This window comes from Cetorhinus maximus, chromosome 12, assembly GCF_964194155.1.
Source record: "Cetorhinus maximus chromosome 12, sCetMax3.hap1.1, whole genome shotgun sequence".
In the NCBI taxonomy this organism is placed as follows: domain Eukaryota; kingdom Metazoa; phylum Chordata; class Chondrichthyes; order Lamniformes; family Cetorhinidae; genus Cetorhinus; species Cetorhinus maximus.
The window spans coordinates 5277701-5297797 of NC_135890.1; the positions used below are offsets into that span (position 1 = coordinate 5277701).

The following is a 20097-nucleotide window of genomic DNA, read 5'->3' on the forward strand; positions in this document are numbered from 1 at the left end:
AGATCTTGAGGGGACTTGATGGGGTGGATGCTGAGAGGATGTTTCCCCTTGTGGGAGAGACTAGAACTAGGGGACACAGTTTAAAAATAAGGGGTCTCCCATTTAAGACGGGGATGAGGAGAATTTTTTTCTCTCAGAGGGTCATTGAACTCTCTTCCCTGGAGAGCAGTGGAGGCAGCAGGTCATTGAATATTTTTAAGGCAGCCTAACAAGGGAGCCAAAAGATATCAGGAGGAGACAGGAAAGTGGAACTGAGTCCACAGACAGATCAGCTGTAATCTTATTGAATGGCGGAGCTGGCTCGAGGGGCCAAATGGCCTACTCCTGCTCCTAATTTGTATGTTTGCATGTCTGTATATGCGGAACCATTCTGGTAAATCTTCTCTGCATCCACTCAAGGACCCTGACATCTTCCCTAAAGTGTGGCACACAGAACAGAATGCAACACTCTATTTGTGGCCTTACGAGAATTTCATAAAGGTTCAGCATAACTTCCCTGCTTTTGCACTCAGTGCAGTTGACGGTCGGGGTCCAATATATTGTGAGTGTCAGACGTCGGAGAATGAGAAAAATAGTGAGGGACATACATGTTGTGTGTGGTTCATATCACTTCTTGAGAACAGTCCCTGTGCAAACTTAGTGTCTGCCTTTCGATGAAACAGTCTCTGAAGAACACTGAGTAAATATTTAGGCAGATTGTGTTTGACTGAAACCGGAACCTTCTGTTTGATTTGAAACATAGTGTGAATTGACTTAAGTAATGCAGTGCACAGTACACAGTACACCCACAGGACCAGCACGAATCAAGCCAGCATTATGTTTTTTTTCAATAGCATAAATCGTAACAAATCTTGATCTCAGGGATTCCAAGGGTTTGACGGGGTGGGGGGGGGAAAAGTTTTGGCTTGACGACAAGGAGTGAAGATTTTTTTTTTGTTGCTATCTTCTGTTCTAGAAGCTGTTTGGCAGATAGGAATCTAATCTCTTCAAATTTCCTTTATAAATTCTGATGGAGCGGTCGACATGTTTCCAAGGGATTGGCACACTTTCTCTCCAGAACAAAAGAAGGAATCTGCAGCTCTGCTTTACCTTAAAGCACATCGGATTTGAATGCGCAGGCTTTTTATACCGAATGTGTTCTGGATCGTTAGGAAGACACGCATTATCGGCCAAAATTTACAAGGCCCAGAATGAGAGCCGCTGTGAAAGTCAAGTGTTGGTGATGACACAAATTCGGGGGGGGGTGGGGGGTTTCAGCCAGTATTTTGGAAATCACATTCCATCGTTCTGTGTATTTTCTTGTGGAAATCACAGGCCAGTGGGGCCTTGATCACCATCAATAAAACTATAATGACAGATAAAGAGTAAAAATGTAATTTGTTATAAATATACAGTACCATAGAAAAACCCAGCTGATGTGTCCGGTGACCTTAAATAAACGGAGAAATATAAATTTTGTTGTAATTATTTCCATCTTTTTCCCCTCTCTTCAAGGCAATTACTCACACTGGGCAGGGGGGGGGGGTATAGTTTGTGGGCTTTGCTCAGCTGGGCATTTCTTATTTGTCAATCTAGAGTAGGCTGTTCTACTTGGCGATTCTCAGCCAAAATCAGTCCAATGCTCACAATTGTCCAAGGACATCCTTCTCAGTAGTCTTGACACTCAGCTGTAGGAAGGTTGGCTAGTGATTCTCCCTCCTTGGTCCCATGACTAAAGTGTAGGGCATTCCGTTAAACCCGGCATCAGCACACCCATCACAATCCAGGGGTCAAGCCTTGGACTTGACCTGTCTGTACATTGCAAGTTCCATAGTTCATGATACAATCGCTGACTGAGAAATTCAATTCAACTTTTTTAAAGTGTTGTGGAAGTGATGCCATCCTTTCGAACTGATAGGAGGCCGTGTGGTGTAATGGCCCCTTCCTCTGAGTCAGAAACTCCGGCCAAAGAAGGTGCATTCATCACGTGGCCAAAACGGGTTGACTATCAACTTGTAAATCCTTCCGACAAACACCAATGGCAGGCAGTAAGAGTGGGAGAGATTCCTGGTCAGATATGTGATTGAAAGAACATTGGACCCTCTACCATCACTATCCATAGCTCCAGACTACATGTCCGAGCCACAGCAACTCGGACTCCCTGAGTGAACTGTGACACGCCACCACCACTGATGTCTGAACAGTAGGTTATTGGGAATAAGGTATGGGCAATTCAAGTGCAGAGGTTTTATTTTTTCTTTTACCTGAAACCAGTTGAACAGTACAGATCCAGTCCGGCCTTTTACAGCGTGGTTGCTGCATTCAGACACTGCAGGATTTTCTGGCATCTATTTTCATTGGGCTAGCAAACTGATTCATTATAGCGAAAGCAGGAATATTAAGGATCTACCATTACACTTCACATTAAAACATAATACAGCAGACCAATTTATGGTGCAGTGGTGACTGTTTGACATTTATAGGAAGTCTGCTTCACAAAGGATTTCCTTTGGGGACGGGTGCCAGGCTCTCTGCTGGGTATGTGAGATATAGTCCAAACCTACATAGTTCAGCAAGCAGCTGCAGTGTACTGTGTTGTGAAGCACTGTGCCTGCACAAAGATCCAAGTTTCTCCAATTTGCTCCCGGCAGAGCCTTTCTCCGAAGGATTGTCAATTTGGAGCAGTCTGGTTTGTTGGCTCTCCGAAGGTCGGTGCCGTTTTGCTGCTGTGTCTGGTTGTTTCCTCTCTCACCGCACGTCGTGTTGCTCAGGTCTAACTGCCCCCCTCTGCTTTCTTTCAGATGACGGAGGGGCGTCGATGTCAGGTGCACCTCCTAGATGACAGGAAGCTGGAACTTCTTGTTCAGGTAAATAGATTTATCAGCTGCTGGCTTCTTTTATAAAAGTGTAATACAAAAACAAAACACCGCCGATGCTCATATCTGCGATAAGCACAGAAAATGCGAGAAAAGCGCAGCAGGTCGGGCAGAATCTGTGGAGAGAGAGAAACAGAGTTAATGTTTCAGGTCAATGACCTTTCATCAGAACCGAGGTGTTAACTCTGTTTCTCTCGACACAGACGCTGCTGAGTATTTCCAGCATTTTCACTTTTTATTTCTTTTATGAAGTTCGAACCACCATCTCTTCAACTTGAGTAAGGGCATTTTAGTCTCCAAATGCTTGTTACTCCAGAACTTGAAGATTTACATACATGCACACATATATATTTTATATATATATATATGATGCTGGACATAAATATATAGCAACCTTGAATTAAGAGTGGGTGATATGTTAAAAGTTTATTTGTTAGAAATGCATCAAAAGCTGATCAATAACACCAGTGCGAGTGTGGCTTCATGAACATTAGAGTGATGAGGATTCAGGCCATTATAGATCCTTGTCCCAAGAGTATTTGTGTAAGCAAGTGTTTGTCCAGTAAGTTGGCATTTGATAAAGAAGGTTTCCCAGGTGTGGAATAACAAGTGGGGTTTGTTGTTGTATAACCTACAAGTCTCCCGCTCTACCCAGAATGGTCATAGGTTACCAGTGGCAATTTCCATCTCCTGATCTTTCACACACAGCTGCTGCATCGTTGGCCACGTTGCCTGAAATTTCAGGATTCAGGAGACAGCTCAGTTGTTCTGCAATTCCTTCAGATGATTTGTAACTAAAGTTCCGTTTAATTTATTCCTTCATGGGATGTGGGCATCACTGGACAGGCCAGCATTTGTTGCCCATCCCCAATTGCCCTTGAACTGTGAGTGGCTTGCTAGGCCATCTCAGAGGGGCAGTTAAGAGTCAACCACTTTGCTGTGGGTCTGGAGTCACATGTAGGCCAGGCCGGGTAAGGACGGCAGATTTCCCTCCCTAAAGGACATTATTGAATCAGATGGATTTTTACAATAATCAATGATAGTTCCATGGTCATCATGACTGAGACTAGCTTTATATTCCAGATTTATTAATTGAATTTAAATTCCACCAGCTGCTACGGTGGGATTTGAACCCATGTCCCCAGAGCATTAGCCTGAGCTTCACAATTATTAGTCCAGTGACATTACCACGACACGACCTTCTCCACCCCCCAGCTGCATTTGAAGCCACTGTGACCAGAACAGTTGATTTCTATCTTCTATTCGTGATGTTGCTTCCAGATAACTTCCTACAAAAATCATCTTTACCTCATTGTGATCTCTGGATTACTCCCAGTGCCACATGCTAGCGAGCACAGAAATAGGAGAATAGCGTAGATGAATACGTGGCTTAAGAGTTGGTGCAGGAGGGAGGGTTTTAGATTCCTGGATCACTGGGACTGTTTCTGGGGAAGGTGGGACCTGTACAAACGGGACAGTCTACATCTGAACCAGAGCGGGACTAACATCCTTGCGGGCGGGTTTGCTAGTGCTGTTGGGAAGAGTTTAAACTAATTCGGCAGGGGGAAGGGACACAGAATGTTAGCAGAATAGGGACATTTCATAATTCAGTAAAACAATCAAGTCAGAGGGAGTACAGCTGCATTAAGTTTCAAGGGAGTAAGGCAAGGTTGGATGGCCTCTACTTTAATGCCAGGAGTATTACAGGTAAAACGGATGAGTTAAGGGTGAGGATTGACACGTGGAATTGTGATATAGTAGCCATCACTGAAACGTGGTTGAGGGAGGGGCAGGATTGGCAGCTCAACATTCCGGGATATAGAATCTTCAGGCGAGACAGGGGAGGGAGTAAAAGAGGAGGAGGCGTTGCATTATTAGTTAAGGAGTCAGTTACTGCAGTAAGGAGAGATGATATCTTGGAGGGGGCATCGAATGAAGCTTTGTGGGTATAGCTTAGGAATAAAAAAGGGGCAGCCACATTGTTAGGTGTTTATTATAGACCCCCAGATAGTCAGCGGGAAATTGAGGAGCAAATATGTGCACAATTCGCGGTGGTGTGAAAAAACAATAACAATAGGATAATTATATTAGGTGATTTCAACTTTCCCGACGTTAGTTGGGATAGACATAGTGTTAAGGGCTTGGATGGAGTGGATTTCTTGAAATGTGTACAGGAAAACTTTTTAGGTCAATATGTAGAGGGTCCAACAAGGGACGGCGCATTGCTGGGCCTAATTCTGGGGAATGAAGCCGGACAGGTGGCTGAGGTGGTGGTGGGTGAGCATTTTAGCGATAGCGACCACAACATGGTACAGTTTAAGTTTGTTATGGACAAAGAAATAGACAAGTTGCAAAAAAATGTTTTGGCTTAGGGGAGAGTGGATTTTAGTAAAATAAGGCAGGATCTGGCCAAGGTAGACTGGGAACAGTTACTTATGGGGAAATCTACAGAGGAGCAGTGGGGGGCATTCAAAAAGGAAATGGGGAGGGTACAGACTCAACATGTTCCCTCTAGGGTGATAGGAAGGAGTAACAAGCCCAGAGAACCATGGATGACCAGAGATATTCAGGTTACGATGAGAAGGAAAAGAGAGGCTTTTAGCAGGTACAAGGGGAGCAAATCAGCAGAGGCATTAGTGGAGTACAGAAAGTGCAGGGTGGAGCTTAAGAAAGCAATTAGGAGAGCAAAGAGGGGATATGAGAAAGCTCTGGCTGGTAAAAGTAGGGAAAATCCCAAGATATTCTGTAAGTATATCAATGGGAAGAGGATAACCAGGGAAAGAGTAGGGCCCATTAGGGACCAAGGGGGCAACCTATGGGTGGAGCCAGAGGACATCAGTAGAGCGTTGAACGAATACTTCACATCCGTCTTCACCCAAGAGAATGAGGATGAAGGTATGGAACTCGGGGAGAGAGACTGCGAGGTTCTTGAGCAAATTGAGATAGGGAGTGACAAGGTACTGGAGGTGTTGGCAGGCTTAAAAGTGGACAAATCTCCAGGTCCAGATGATTTGTGTCCCAGACTGCTGAGGGAGGCAAGGGAGGAGATCACAGGGGCTCTGACCCAAATTTTTAATTCCTCTCTGGCCACGGGGGAGGTGCCAGAGAACTGGAGAACAGCTAATGTGGTTCTGCTATTTAAGAGGAGTTGTAGAGATAAGCCAGGGAACTACAGATCAGTGAGTCTCACATCAGTGGTAGGGAAACTATTGGAGAAAATTCTGAAGGAGAGAATCTATCTCCACTTGGAGAGGCAAGGTTTGATCAGGGATAGTCAGCATGGCTTTGTCAGAGGGAGGTCATGCCTGACAAATTTGATTGAATTTTTTGAGGAGGTGACCAAGTGTGTAGGTGAGGGTAGTGCAGTTGATGTAGTTTATATAGATTTCAGCAAAGCCTTTGACAAGGGAGACTTATAAAGTAGGCAAATGCACATGGGATACAGGGTAATTTGATAAGGTGGATTCAAAATTGGCTTAGTTGTAGGAGACAGAGGGTGATGACAGAAAGCTGCTTCAGTGTCCAGTGGCGTACCACAGGGATCTGTGCTGGGTCCCCTATTATTCGTCATTTATATAAACGACATAGATGACTATGTGGGGAGAAGGATTAGTAAGTTTGCAGATGACACAGAGATTGGCCAGGTGGTTAACAGTGAGGTTGAGTGTCTCGGGCTACAGGAAGATATAGACGGGATGGTCAAATGGGCAGATAAGTGGCAGATGGAATTTAACCCTGAAAAATGTGAGGTGATACACTTTGAATACTTCCTTGTCAAATTACTCCTTCCAATGAACGGCATGACACTAGATCTCTGAAGGCAGAGGGGCACGTTAGTGGGGTGGTGAAAAAGGCATATGGGACACTTGCCTTTATCAATCGAGGCATAGATTACAAAAGTAGGGAGGTCTTGTTGGAGTTGTATAAAACCTTGGTGAGGTCACAGCTGGAGTACTGTGTGCAGTTCTGGTCGCCACATTATAGGAAGGATGTGATTGCACCGGAGGGGGTGCAGAGGAGATTCACCAGGATATTGCCTGGGATGAAACATTTAAGTTATGAAGAGAGGTTGGATAGACTTGAGTTGTTTTCGTTGGAGCAGAGAAGACTGAGGGGCGACCTGATCGAGGTGTACAAGATTATGGGGCATGGACAGGGTGGATAGGGAGCAGCTGTTCCCCTTAGTTGAAGGGTCAGTCACGAGGAGGCATAAGTTCAAGGTGAGGGGCAGGAGGTTTAGGGGGGATGTGAGGAAAAACTTTTTTACCCAGAGGGTGGTGACGGTCTGGAATGCGCTGCCTGGGAGGGTGGTGGAGGCAGGTTGCCTCACACCCTTTAAAAAGTACCTGGATGAGCACTTGGCACATTATAACATTCAAGGCTATGGGCCAAGTGCTGGTAAATGGGGTTAGGTAGGTAGGTCAGGTGTTTCTCATGTGTCGGTGCAGACTCGATGGGCCGAAGGGCCTCTTCTGCACTGTGAGATTCTGTGGTTCATAAAACGTGAGAACATAGATAAATACGGTTGACTTTGGAACATCTGCAATTGCATAGCGATTTCCATTAGGCTATTAACTTCACAAATGAAGAAAAGTTTAGGGCAAATTAGCTTCTCAGACAAAGGTAATTTGATATTCAAGAAGTTTCATTACTTTACAATATTTGTAACTACAATAGTCATCACAGCCTTACTACAAAAAATGTTAAGATTGAGAAAGGGTTCTGATTCACATTAACCCCCAGCCTATGCTCCCCACTTGTCAATTTACTTACACTCTCTGAATAAAGTAAATTCACTGTCATAAACACCAGGGAATATTTTTGAACATCGTAATATTAAAATCCGGAGTTACTTCATGTCTCTATTTGAATTTTTAAAAATTCGTTCATGGGATGTGTGCGTCACTGGCTAGACCAGCATTTATTGCCCATCCCTAATTGCCCTTGAGAAGGTGGTGGTGACACAGACCTACATAGTGATGGGATACGATGTTTACAGTGTTTTCACTGCCTGCACTCGTTATGAGCAATGTTAACTAGATTGAATTAACCATGTTGTAATGCTGCAGAAATATGTGCCAACATGCTTGTGATGTAAAATGCAAGGGTATAAATCCAGAATCTTGATCTCCACTTGCCAGGGAGATGCCTTCTGTGTTTTATATGTTACAAAATTATAAACATTTATGTTAGAAATCTGCTTGTGGTTTTCCTGCAAATAGGCACACGTGGGGAAACCTTCCCTGGTACTGAGATCGCACGGCTGACTGCACAGTTAGGGTGAGGCGCTTCTGCACAGGGAACTACAATGGCCCCAGTCCGCTTATTTCCTCACAGCTCGATACAAAACAAACACAATGAGGCAGCGGGAAGGTTACCCACCCAGTTTCACATTTAGGCAGCTATGTTGAAGACCAAAATGTAAATTATAAAAGGGCAATGTTCTTCTCTTACAAACTTGGTAATAATTGTCAGTGAAAGTTAACATTGAGCAGGTATCAGCACCAATAGCTCAAGTGTTTGCCCAGCTCCCGTTATATTGGACATTTTGGCAGGGGTAGCTTGTTGAGACTAAATGAGCCTCAAATTCCCCTGACACGATGACTTAACCTTTTTAGTGAACAAGGACCCTAGTTTTAAAACTGAATTCTCCTTATGTGGCTAAGTGCTAAAAGGCCACACAGTCTTTTAAGTACAATGTTTACTTTAGCAATATGTCAAATACCAGTGGTTTCCATCATGCCGTTTTCATCGAACAGTTTAAAAAGAATTTGATTATTTTACATCCTGGAAAACTAGCCCTGCGTCTGCTCACCTTTAAATTATCGACATCCGTGGGCATGTCAGCCCTTTCCCTTCATTAATCCCAGTCATTCCCCTTTTATTACTGCCCAAATATTTGGTACTTTTATTCATTGTTTTTATACGACATGCCTGCTGGAGAGCTGTAGTTTCAGAGCCTCCTCCAGAAAACTGGCTGACACAAATGGTGTAACTTTTTGATAAGAGCTGACCTCTCCTTAATATACTGGAAGTATTGTATTTGCTCTAATAAGTGTTTATTTTAAAGCTGTTTTGTTGTGCGGAGTATTCATCCTTTTGCTGGATTTGGCTGCTGCACTTGATCTCAGTCAGTGTGCTGCTCAGTGCACTTTCATTCAGCTTGCCTGGAATCCTGTCTTATATCAGGAGACTGATGGGAGCTGTAGATGGGTTTTAACACAGACAATGTTATTAAACAGAGCATTAGCCTGGGACCAGGTATTTATGGAAAGCAGACGGTTGACATCACAGTCAATGTATTGTCACTTATAAGTGCAGTGGCTGTGAACTTATTTTTACTGAGTCACTTGCTTTCTCCGCTCCCCCCCCCACCACCACCACCACCAACCACTCAAATATCCTTTGGTTGTCCAGAGAAAGCTTGTTTTACAAGAAGGTGGCGAATCTATGGAACAAACTCCATGGGGAAGCAGTGGAGGCAGAAAGGCAAGCACAAGTTGATAGATACTTGGCAGAGAAAGAAGCCTGCAGGAGATAAAAGTATTTGAATGTTGTTGAACTTTCAGACTGGATAGAAGAATGGGAACAGTTTCTTCCGGCTTTATATATTCTCATGTTGCTAAGTGCCAGTCAGCCCATTTTTGAGTCAGCTCTCTAGCTGTGAGCACTGGAGTACCGTATTTTTATAGATACAACTTCCAGGATGCTGTGAATTTAATTTTCACCCTTTTCCTTTAAAACAAATGGCATTAATTGTGAAGTTCAGCGGATCAAACTTTGATAGTTTGTGTGTGCTGTGTAGGCATGTGTGTGTGTGTGTGTTATACAAGTGTGGTGTATGTGTGTGTTATATGTGTGTGGTGTATGTGTGTGTTATATGTGTGTGTTATATGTGTGTTATATGTGTGTGGTGTATGTGTGTGTAGTGTGTGTGTGTTGTATGTGTGTGGTGTGTGTGTTATACAAGTGTGGTGTATGTGTGTGTGTTGTATGTGTGTGGTGTGTGTGTTTTGTGTGTGTATGGTGTATGTGCATGTTGTTTGTGTGTGTGGTGTATGTCTGTGTTATGTGTGTGTGGTGTATGTGTGTTTTGTGTGCGTATGTGTGTGTGCACATTCATTTAACTAAATCTGTCATGATTCCCTGAACTCCCATTGATGTTGACCCCTTAAAGTCATAAAACATCCCAAGACTTTTGCCCAACAACAGTACAACTCAGAGGCCTGAATTTACAGGTGGGTATCTAGTACCTGTCTAATATCTGTCAGTTGAGATGGGCGTAGGGAAACCATGCCCAGTTGAGGACCAAAACAAGATACACATTTGAACCAAATCGCTTGTAAGGTTTCTGCCAAATGATCTAAAGTGATCCTGGACGCCACTGATAGGTGGAAACTGTTTTTGAATTTCATTGAAGGTGCTGCAGGTTTCTGCGGCTGATACCTGTAGCTGAATAGCTGTGCTGTCAGCTTTTGGTTGTGCGCAACTAAGGCAGAACAGTTCACTGTGACAGCCACTAGGCTTGGTACCAAAGAAATGGTGTTCGACAATGATACCTCATGTAGCAACAGAGAAATGACAACTCAAGGACACTCATGATATTGTCCTGAAGCTTACTAACAGTAAGGCAGAGCTTACACATGTCACACATTCTTCTTAAAGGCGCAAAAGGACAGAAAAGTCATTAGCTTTTGGCATCCCATTGGCTTAATGGGTGAATACATTATATAGATTTGCAACATTACATACAATCCATTCAGCCCAGCTGGTCCATTCTGGTGTTTCTGCTCCACACAAACCTCCTTTCATCCCTTTTCACCTCCCCCTATCAGCATGTCCTTCGGCTCCTTTCTCCCTCACATGTTTATCCAGCTTAAATATATCTACACCATTCAATTCAACTTCTCCTGTGATAATGAGTTCCCCAATTTCACCACTCTCTGGATAGGAGCAGGAATAGGCCATTCAGCATCAAGCCTGCCCTGCCATTCAATACTATGATGGTAAAGAAAGTTCCTCCTGAATGACCAAATCTTCAGAAATGGTTGAGACCGAACCAACTTCCTTCAGTCACCCAGTCGACCAACGTTCAATAGTCAACTAATCGACCTGCATTTCGCAGCTGCATTATCTGCCCTGCACTTGATGATTATTCTCACTGTGACTATCAACAGGCCTCTTTATTTTGAACTCCGATTTAATATTTAAACTGTGCACACTTGTGCTTCAGGGAGTGGTACGAAACCCTATATATATAGTCGCAGCTTGGGCCTGCTGAGCTGAATGATTACCGGCCGGTTGCTCCGAAACCGATGGTCAGGAAGTGTTTCGAGCACATTGTGTTTTAGATCCTCTTGTTTCACGTATTGATCAGTTACAACCTCATGGGGAGGATTTTTCCCTTGTTGGGGGCCGGGCCGCAATTTCACGCTGGCCGGCCAATTCAGTACCACCCAGCGTGAAACACCAGCGGCAGCGCTCAGCGCTGTGAGGGGGTGAAGCGGGCGTGCAGGAACCTCACTCCTACCCGCTGGTGCACTGGAAAAGCTCCCCGAGGCACAGAGCTGACCCAGGGAGATGAATTTTTCAAAATAAATGGGCTAATGCTCACTGGCTAGACTGGCCCTCGCGTTAGGTATCAGAGGATCGACTGTGTTCTGTGGTAATATATTGCAGCACGAAAGTCACTGAACTCCGGAGAGCTCTGCATCGTTTCCGTCCTGACAATGTTGGATGAAGGTGTCGCAACGATGTACAAAAAGCAAAAATACTGCAGAAGCTGGAAATCCGAAATAAAAACAGTTAACTCCAGAAACACTCGACTTTGCAGAGAGAGAGAAACCGAACTCGTGGGCGGGATTTTCCAGTCCGGCCCACCGCGGGTCCTGAAGTTCCCGCCCAAAGTCTACAGGCTTTTTGCTGGTCTGTCAAAATTTCTGAACCCCCCCCACCTTTGACGATTCCTAGAGCGGGCGGGTCGGAAAATCCGGCCCATTGTTTCAGGTCGATGACCTATCGTAAGGAAAGTGTTCAAGCTGTAACAGATTTTAAACAAGTACAGGTGGGGGGAGGGAGGGAGGGGGTGGAGAAGAACAAAAGGGAAGGACTGTGATAGGCTGGAAACAGACGGATCAGATAATGAATGGGATGACAGTGCGAGGTGAAAGACAAATATGCTTTTTGACATTTAAATTATTGTTATTTATAAACAAACTTTTTCACATAGACACTCCCCCTTTCGTTTGTATTTTACAAGGAGCGCAATCGCACCTGAGGACACATTGACAATTCAATAATAGGACATAAATCCTATTTTATACAGGTTTTAAACATTGTCATGGAAAATTACTACTACTGATGAACAAACAGAATCGGCTTCCTCTGGGTGCACTTGGTCAATGCTGTTTTTCTGCCATTTTGAGCATGTTGCTCTCAAACCCTGCTGTACAACAGAGAAGCTAAGCTTAAAGTGCTTCTTCCTCTTGCAAGTAATTATCAGAAGGCATGTTCTAATCAAGGCAGTAAAGAGGAAATGAATCTGCCGGCGGCACTGTAATTAGAGCCTCTCAACTGATTGCTTGAGCTCAGCATGTTGACTGCCTGGAGGGAACTCCATGGTGGCACAGACGAAGAAGAGCCCTTGATGCCCATTGAGATGCAGGGCAGGGAAGCACTTGAGAGGAAGAGGGTGGTGCTCTAGAGTGCTGCAATTATCCCAGGCTTGACATCAGCAGTGCTCAGCTGGCACTGGTTGGCAACCTGAGTGCTTGAGGTGCTTAGCGGGTGGGCAAGACAGTTTTTAACTCCTTCCAAGGGATGTGTGTCCAAAATGTTGATCTCTCCGATATTCCCCCTTCCCGTTTGCCCAAGGCGTACCAGTTGCAGACTAACTAATCTGTCAAGTCTCATCCTTTTGCAGTGAGATCCACTCATCTTCAGCCTAAAATATAACGCTTTTGAAGAGAAGCAGGGCCCCATGAGCTGGATTTGACGCTCCCCCCGACAGCGTGTTCAAAGGCGGGAGGGCTCATAAAATCCAGAGTCTGGCCTCCCCGGCCGACCCGGGCTGGTCTCCTGTTTTACGATGGATGAGGAAGGTGTCAGACAGCCCGCACGCCCTTGGGCCTATTGAGGCCCTTCAGTGGCTAATTAGTGGCCACTCAAGGGCCTCATCCTGCCTCCGCCACTATTTTGGCAGCAGATTGGGGAAGCCCCTGCCAAGCAGGTCCGGCAACTTTTACTGGCTGTGCTGCTGTTGGGCCTGGGGTGAGGGACCTCCTTTGAGGATCCCACGTGCCCATCGGAGGCATTTCCCCTCCTCCCCCCGCCCCCCAAAATCATACCCCCCCCCCCCCCTTTAACCCTTCTCCTAGCCTCTCAAACCTGGCCCCCACCGCCCCTCAACTCCCTCACTGAGGCCTGACAGCCAGGCCCCCACCGATACCCTGGATTTACCATCAATCCGGCCTCCATAATCTCCTCTTGTTGGAGCTCTGGCTGCAGTTCCAGCTGCGGCCACCGCTCGAACTTGGTGCTGCTGGGACTATGGAGCTAGCAGCCAATCAGCTCTCTTAAGGCGCCATTTCCTCCTCAGATAGGGGTAGAAGTCTCACCGTGAGCCAGTGAACATCCCGCCAAGCATAAAATGGCTGCTGGGGCTGTTGGCTTTATCGTGGGCAGGCTACCCACTGACCTTTTAGTCGGGGGGTGGGCAGGGACAACCCCATCTGTTTGAATTCGCGTGCAATCCTCAGCGTCTTAAAGAATAACCTTCTTGAACCGCTGCAGTCCGTGTGGTGTAGGTACATCCACAGTGCTGTTAGGGAGGGAGTTCCAGGATTTTGACCCAGATCCAGTTGTTTCTATTCAAATGCTAATCCGTTTATTTTAACTGATTAATACCTGTGCAAATATCATGCACAGCCCTGTAATAAATACACATTCGGCATTCATGTTGAATTTTCACCAGTCAGACATTGCCGGAAGGAGGAGTTTTAATTCCAGGGGGTGTCAGCAGCCAGAATGTGCAGGCCTGTTGCTGGAGATAGTCGACGGAGAGGCTTGCTGTGTTTTTGTGACTGGGCTGCATGAATATTAAAGCTGCGAACTGCCTGTGTGACATGGGGAGGCAGGGCTGGTGAATAACAAATGGCCGGGATCCTGCTTCTTGGCACTCAGGTAAATCATTGCAGGGGTGAGGGGGAAGGGAGTGGAGACAGGGGAGGGGTGATCCGGAAAGCTCTGCAAATGCGGAATGGGGGTGCGGGGAAGGTTGTGGTCGCACTGGAGCCTGAGAATCACTCCCACAACTGCAAATAAAAATAACTTTTGCACTTCTCTGTAAAGGTGCTTGGCAGGTTTAATGGAGCTGGGCCTTGTGAGGCAGGCTTTGCTGATGGGGTCTTGCCCAGCATGCTTTGCTGAGCAGATCTCCATGGCAATCCTCCTGCCCAGTGGACCGTAAAATGACTTTGGGGTCCAAACAAAATCATTCCTCAAATTTACCTGTTATAGCTAAGAGCTCCCTTCCACCTGAATCAGGCAGGTGCCTCCCCATCCCCCCAAAGAATCGCCCAAGAATGTTTTGAAATGGTCACAGGGTGATAAAAGAACAGTAAGTGTATTTTAACTCCCAATTTCATCTTATCTTCTGCTGGCCAGAGGTTTTTGAAATTCTGAGTTAGCTGGTTGTACAATAGGGAACGTTGACCCTTGCCTACAGTACATGCTGGCTGGTCAATCAGCAGGTGCTGAGGAGTACTGCTCACGTTACATAGTTTGTCACAGAGCATCAACCCAGTGCCAACCTCCCTTTGTCAGGTGCCAGTCTGAAGCCCATTTGACCCCAGGGCAGTTCTTTGCTGTTTTGGAATGGGATTCCTGTTTAATTTTCCTTTTCCGCCCCCCCCCGTCCCCCACCAACCCCCCACCACCCATCACTGTCAAGCCCAAAACGTACAGATAAGAAGTAACATTCGCACTGCACAAGTGCCAGGCAATGACCATCTCCAACAAAAGAAAATCTAACTATCTCACCTCGAAATTCAATGGCATTACCAAAGCTGAATCCCTGAACCATCATCAACACCCTGGGGGTTACCATTGACCAGAAATTTAACTAGACCGGCCTTGTAAATACTGAGTCTGTAAGAGCAGGTCAGGCTGGGAATTCTGCGGTGAGTAACTTGCCTTCTGATTCCTCAAAGCCTGTACACACGTCAGGAGTGTGATGGAATGCTCTCCATTTGCCTGGATGAGTGCAGCTCCAACAACACTCGAGAAGATCGATGCCATGCAGGGCAAAGCAGCCCGCTTGCTTCTCACCCCATCCACAACTTTAAACAGCCCCTCCCTCCAACGCAGGCAGTATTACAAGACACGTTGTAGCAACTCACCAAGGCTTCTTAGGCAGCACCTTCCAAACATGCAACCTCTACCACCTAGAAGGACAAGGGCAGTGGATAGATGGGAACACCACCACTTGCAAGTTCCCCTCCAAGCCGCTCACCAACCTGACTTGGAAATATATCGGCCGTTCCTTCACTGTCGCTGGGCCAAAATCCTGGAGCTCCCTCCCTAACAGCGCCATGGGTGTACCTACACCACATGGACTGCAGCGGCTCAAGAAAGTGGCTCACCACCACCTTCTCAAGGGGCAATTAGGGATGGGCAATAAATGCTTGCTTTGCTGGGACACTCACATCCCACGGCAGAAAGAATTGGAGCACCTGCACTGTTTACCTGGTGGAGATCGATTAACCCAGGAGAGATCTGACGTTCTTACTGATTCCGGTGGATCAATGCCAAACCAGGCAGTACAATTGCCCTTTGAAGCAGCAGCAGCAGAACATGTTAATTTAAATTAGTTTCCAATATGCAAATGCACACTCCTGTCATGATGGATAAAGGCGTAATTGGGTAAAATTTATATTGTCTTCTGCAAAAAAAAAGATCTAGAGAAGATTTATTTCAACCGACACATGAAAGATGACCATGAATTATTTAAAGAACATTTAATTATTAAACCCAGAATTTTATATTAACTTAAAACATGTTTATCTTGGCTGGATATCTGATTAATTGTATTCCAATTATATAAATCTTTTGTCCCTTAATGGGGAGTTTGTAATTCACTGAGATACTTAACATTCTGACTCCATGAATGTAGAACCTAACATGCACTTCATAACTATGTAGCTCTGTTGATAGATGAATTCTGAAAGTGGTATAAATGCTTATTGGTATAGTAGAGAATAGGAGGAATTTAGATTGTTGTAATATCCATCTGTTTATTATCTGCTGTCCTGACATAATTATTTGCCAGTTCATTTGCAAAGAGTTTTATAGCCACCATGTCCTAATTGTTTCCCTCAAAACCTGAGCACTTTACAAATTTCTAAGAACAGGAGGAGGCCATTTAACCCCTTGAGCCTGCTAACCCATTCATTAAAATCATGGCTGATCTGTCACCGAACTCAGCCTTGCCCTCATCAACCCTCTCCGTTACCTCGTCAAAAAACTCCAGCAAGTTCATTAGACATGATTTTCCTTTAACAAGCCCATGCTGACTCTTCCAAATCAATCCACATTTTTCCATGTGACCATTAATTCTATCCAGAATAATTGCTTCTAGAAGTTTCCCCCACCGCCAAAGTTAAACTGACTGGTCTGTAATTGTAGGGCAGATCTTCACAACGTTTTTTGAACAAGGGCGTAATGTTTGCAATTTTTCAGTCCTCTGTCGAATCCAGGGAAGATTGAAAGATTATTGCCAGTGCCTCTGCAGTTTCCACTCTCGTTCCTTTAATATTGTTGGATGCATCTCATCCGGTCCCGGTGCCTTATCAACTTTAGGTATCGACAGCGTTTCGAACACCTCCTCCTTATCAATTTTAAACCCTCCTAGTTGATGGTCAGAACAGCTGTCAGCCTCGACTGGTACCTTTAAAACCATACCTAAGAAAGAGACATTACTTTCAGAAGAATGGAGGGGGAGTAATTGAAATTCAGGGGACAGTGATAATTGTATCATAAGGTTTAGGTTGACGATGGAAAATGACATTGGTAAATCCAGAGTAAGAGTAATCAATCGGCACAGAGTGGACTTCAATGGGACAAGAACGGAGCTGGGCCGGTTAGACCGGAACCAAAGGTTGGTGGGAGAAACAGTAGCTGAACAATGGGCTGTCTTCAAAGAGGAGATGGTTTGGGCACAGTTAAGGTATGTTCCCTCAAAAAGGAAAGGTAGGACAAACAAACCCAGAGCTCCCTGGGTGACAAAGGAGATGGAAACAAAGAAAAAGTGTGCTTACGACAGGTGTCAGGGAGCAAATACAATTGAGATCCAAGCTGAATACAGAAGGTTCAGAAGGGATGTGAAAAAACAAATACGAGAAGCAAAGAGGGATTATGAAAAAAGGCTGGCAGCTAACATAAAAGGAAACCCAAAGTATTCTATAAGCACATCAATAGTAAAAGGGTGGTAAAAGGAGGAGTAGGGCCGAATAAGGACCAGAAAGGGGATTTACACATAGAGGCAAGAGGCAAGGCTGAGGTGTCAAATACTTTGCATCTGTCTTTACCTACCAAGCAGGTGCTGCCCAGGCCATGGTGACAGAGGAGGAAACTCAGTCACTAGAAGGGTTTAAAATTGATAAGGATGAATTGGAAACGCTGTCGGTACTTACAGTTGATAAGGCACCGGGACCGGATGAGATGCATCCAACAATATTAAAGGAACGAGAGTGGAAACTGCAGAGGCACTGGCAATAATCTTTCAATCTTCCCTGTATTCGACAGAGGACTGAAAAATTGCAAACATTGCGTCCTTGTTCAAAAAACGTTGTAAAGATCTGCCCTGCAATTACAGACCAGTCAGTTTAACTTTGGTGGTGGGGAAACTTCTAGAAGCAATTATTCTGGATAGAATTAATAGTCACATGGAAAAACATGGATTGATTCAGAAGAGTCAGCATGGATTTGTTAAAGGAAAATCATGTCTAACTAACTTGCTGGAGTTTTTTGAAGAGGTCACAGAGATGGTTGATGAGGGCAAGGCCGTTGATGTGGTGTATATGGACTTTCAAAAGCGTTCGATACAGAGCCACACAACAGACTTGTGAGGAAAGTTATAGGTCATGGAATAAAAGGGACAGTAGCAACGCGGATACAAAATTGGCTGAGGGATAGGAAACAGAGAGTAATGGTTAATGAGCATTTTTCAGGCTGGAAGAAGGTTTGTAGTGGAGTTCGCCAGGGGTCGATATTGGGACCCTTGCTTTTCCTGATATATATATGTAGATGATCTAGATCTTGATGTGTAGGGGACAATTTCAAAGTTTGCAGACAATCCAAAACTTGGGAGAATTGCAAACCATGAGGAGGACAGTTTAGAACTTCGAAAGGACATTGACACATTGGTGGAGTGGGCAGATAGGTGGCAGATGAAGATAAATGTGGAGAAGTGTGAGGTGATACACTTTGGTACAAAGAACATGGAGAGACAGTATACAATAAACGATACTATTCTAAAGGGTGTGCAGGAGCAGAGAGACCTGGGTGTATATGAACATAAGTCATTAAAATTAGCAAGGGAGGCAGAGAGAGCTGTTTCTAAAGCATACAGTATTCTTGGCTTTATTAATAGGGGCATAGAGTACAAGAGCAGGGAGGTTATGATGAACTTATATAGGACACTGGTTAGACCTCAGCTGGAGTATTGTTCTGGGTGCTACACTACAGGAAGGATGTGAACACCTTGGAGAGAGTGCAGAAAAGGTTTAAGAGAATGATTCCAGGGATAAGACACTTCAGTTATGAGGAAAGATTGGAGAAGTTGGGACTGTTTTCCTTGGAGAGGAGAAGGCTAAGAGGAGACTTGATAGAAATTTTCAAAATCATGAGGGGTCTGGACAGAGTAGACAGGGAGAAACTGTCCCCGCTAGTAAATGGATTGAAAACCAGAGGGCACAGTTTTAAAATGTTTTGCAAAAGAAGCAAATGCAAGGTGAGAAAAAACATTTTCACACAGCAAGTCGTTAGGGTTGGAATGTACTGTCCGGAAGTGTAGTGGAGGTGGGTTCAATTGAGGCATTCAAGAGGGCTTTGGATGATTATTTCAATAGAAACAATGTGCAGGGTTATGGGGAAATGGCACTAAGGAGATTGGCACTAAGTTAAAATGCTCAGAGAGCCAGGTGCAGACACAATGGGCCGAATGGCCTCGTTCTACACCATAACAACTCTGTGATTCTGTGATCACACTGCTGCTGTGTGGACACTGCACATAAAGGCTGCCTATCACTGCATTTCTTAAGTGGTAGACCACCAACTTTGTTGTGTTCAGCTGCTTTCTAGATAAGTGACAGTGTGCTCCTTACACACACTGAGGTGGTCATAGAATGATTTAAATTGAACAGCTTCAGCAACACAACTTTCAAGAAATATGCGTCATTACGACTACAGCCCATGTTATTCGCTGAGCAAGCTAAGCCCCAGAGGGAGAATGTCGTACTGATCATCGTCTTTTTTTTTTGTATTTTGAAAACAAGGGAAAGAACTACTGATCCCGGGAACACAGAATCCCAGGAACACTTTTAGGATTATAAAATTAAAAGATTTATTAACAAGAAGAAGGAAAAGACTTAATCATGCAAGATTAAAGTTGCACAGTTAACAGTCTTACAAAACATTCCCCCCCACCCCCCCCAAAAAAAAACCCCACTTGGTCAGAACACACATGTAAACTACTTGGCAACTGCTCCCTTCTGGATTTTTAACCATAAAAATCTATTAATATTACCCAAGGCAAAAAGTGCTGTCACTTTAGTGAAGGTATACCACATGACTTCTCACTCTCTTCCACTCTGCTGTGGAAACGAAGGAAGTTCAGAAACAGGCTGCTTTCTGAAAGCAAAGACTTTTCTGGCTTGAAACTGAGTGGCTGCTTCAAATTCACATCTTTTCTCAGCACACAGCTGGTCTCAGGGCATCTCCCCCACACAGCCAACCCAACTCTAGTAAACTTCTTTCGTTAAATATCTTTTTTTCCTTTCATCTTAGAGTCCATTGTCCTAAGCACCTCTTTGAACTCAACATTTCCAAAATATAAAAATCTTTCATGTTGTCCTATTATCTCCGTTGTTGGGTCAAGTAAAATTTAATAACCTTCCCCTGTTTACTTATGAAACCTTTGTAAATTGTAAAAGCCCCTTCTCACTTCTAAACTACCCTTTGAAAT

The 20097-nt window shown here is 44.7% G+C and overlaps 1 protein-coding gene across 2 annotated transcripts in view; it reads left to right on the forward strand.

Annotated features, from left to right (window-relative positions):
- frmd4a (FERM domain containing 4A) overlaps window positions 1-20097 on the forward strand; it is a 392307-nt gene that overhangs the window by 96246 nt on the left and 275964 nt on the right. For both annotated transcript variants that reach the window (XM_078552939.1, XM_078552938.1), the window contains exon 2: window positions 2781-2846. In XM_078552939.1, the coding sequence (XP_078409065.1) occupies window positions 2781-2846 (66 nt within the window). The remainder of the gene's footprint in view (window positions 1-2780; window positions 2847-20097) is intronic.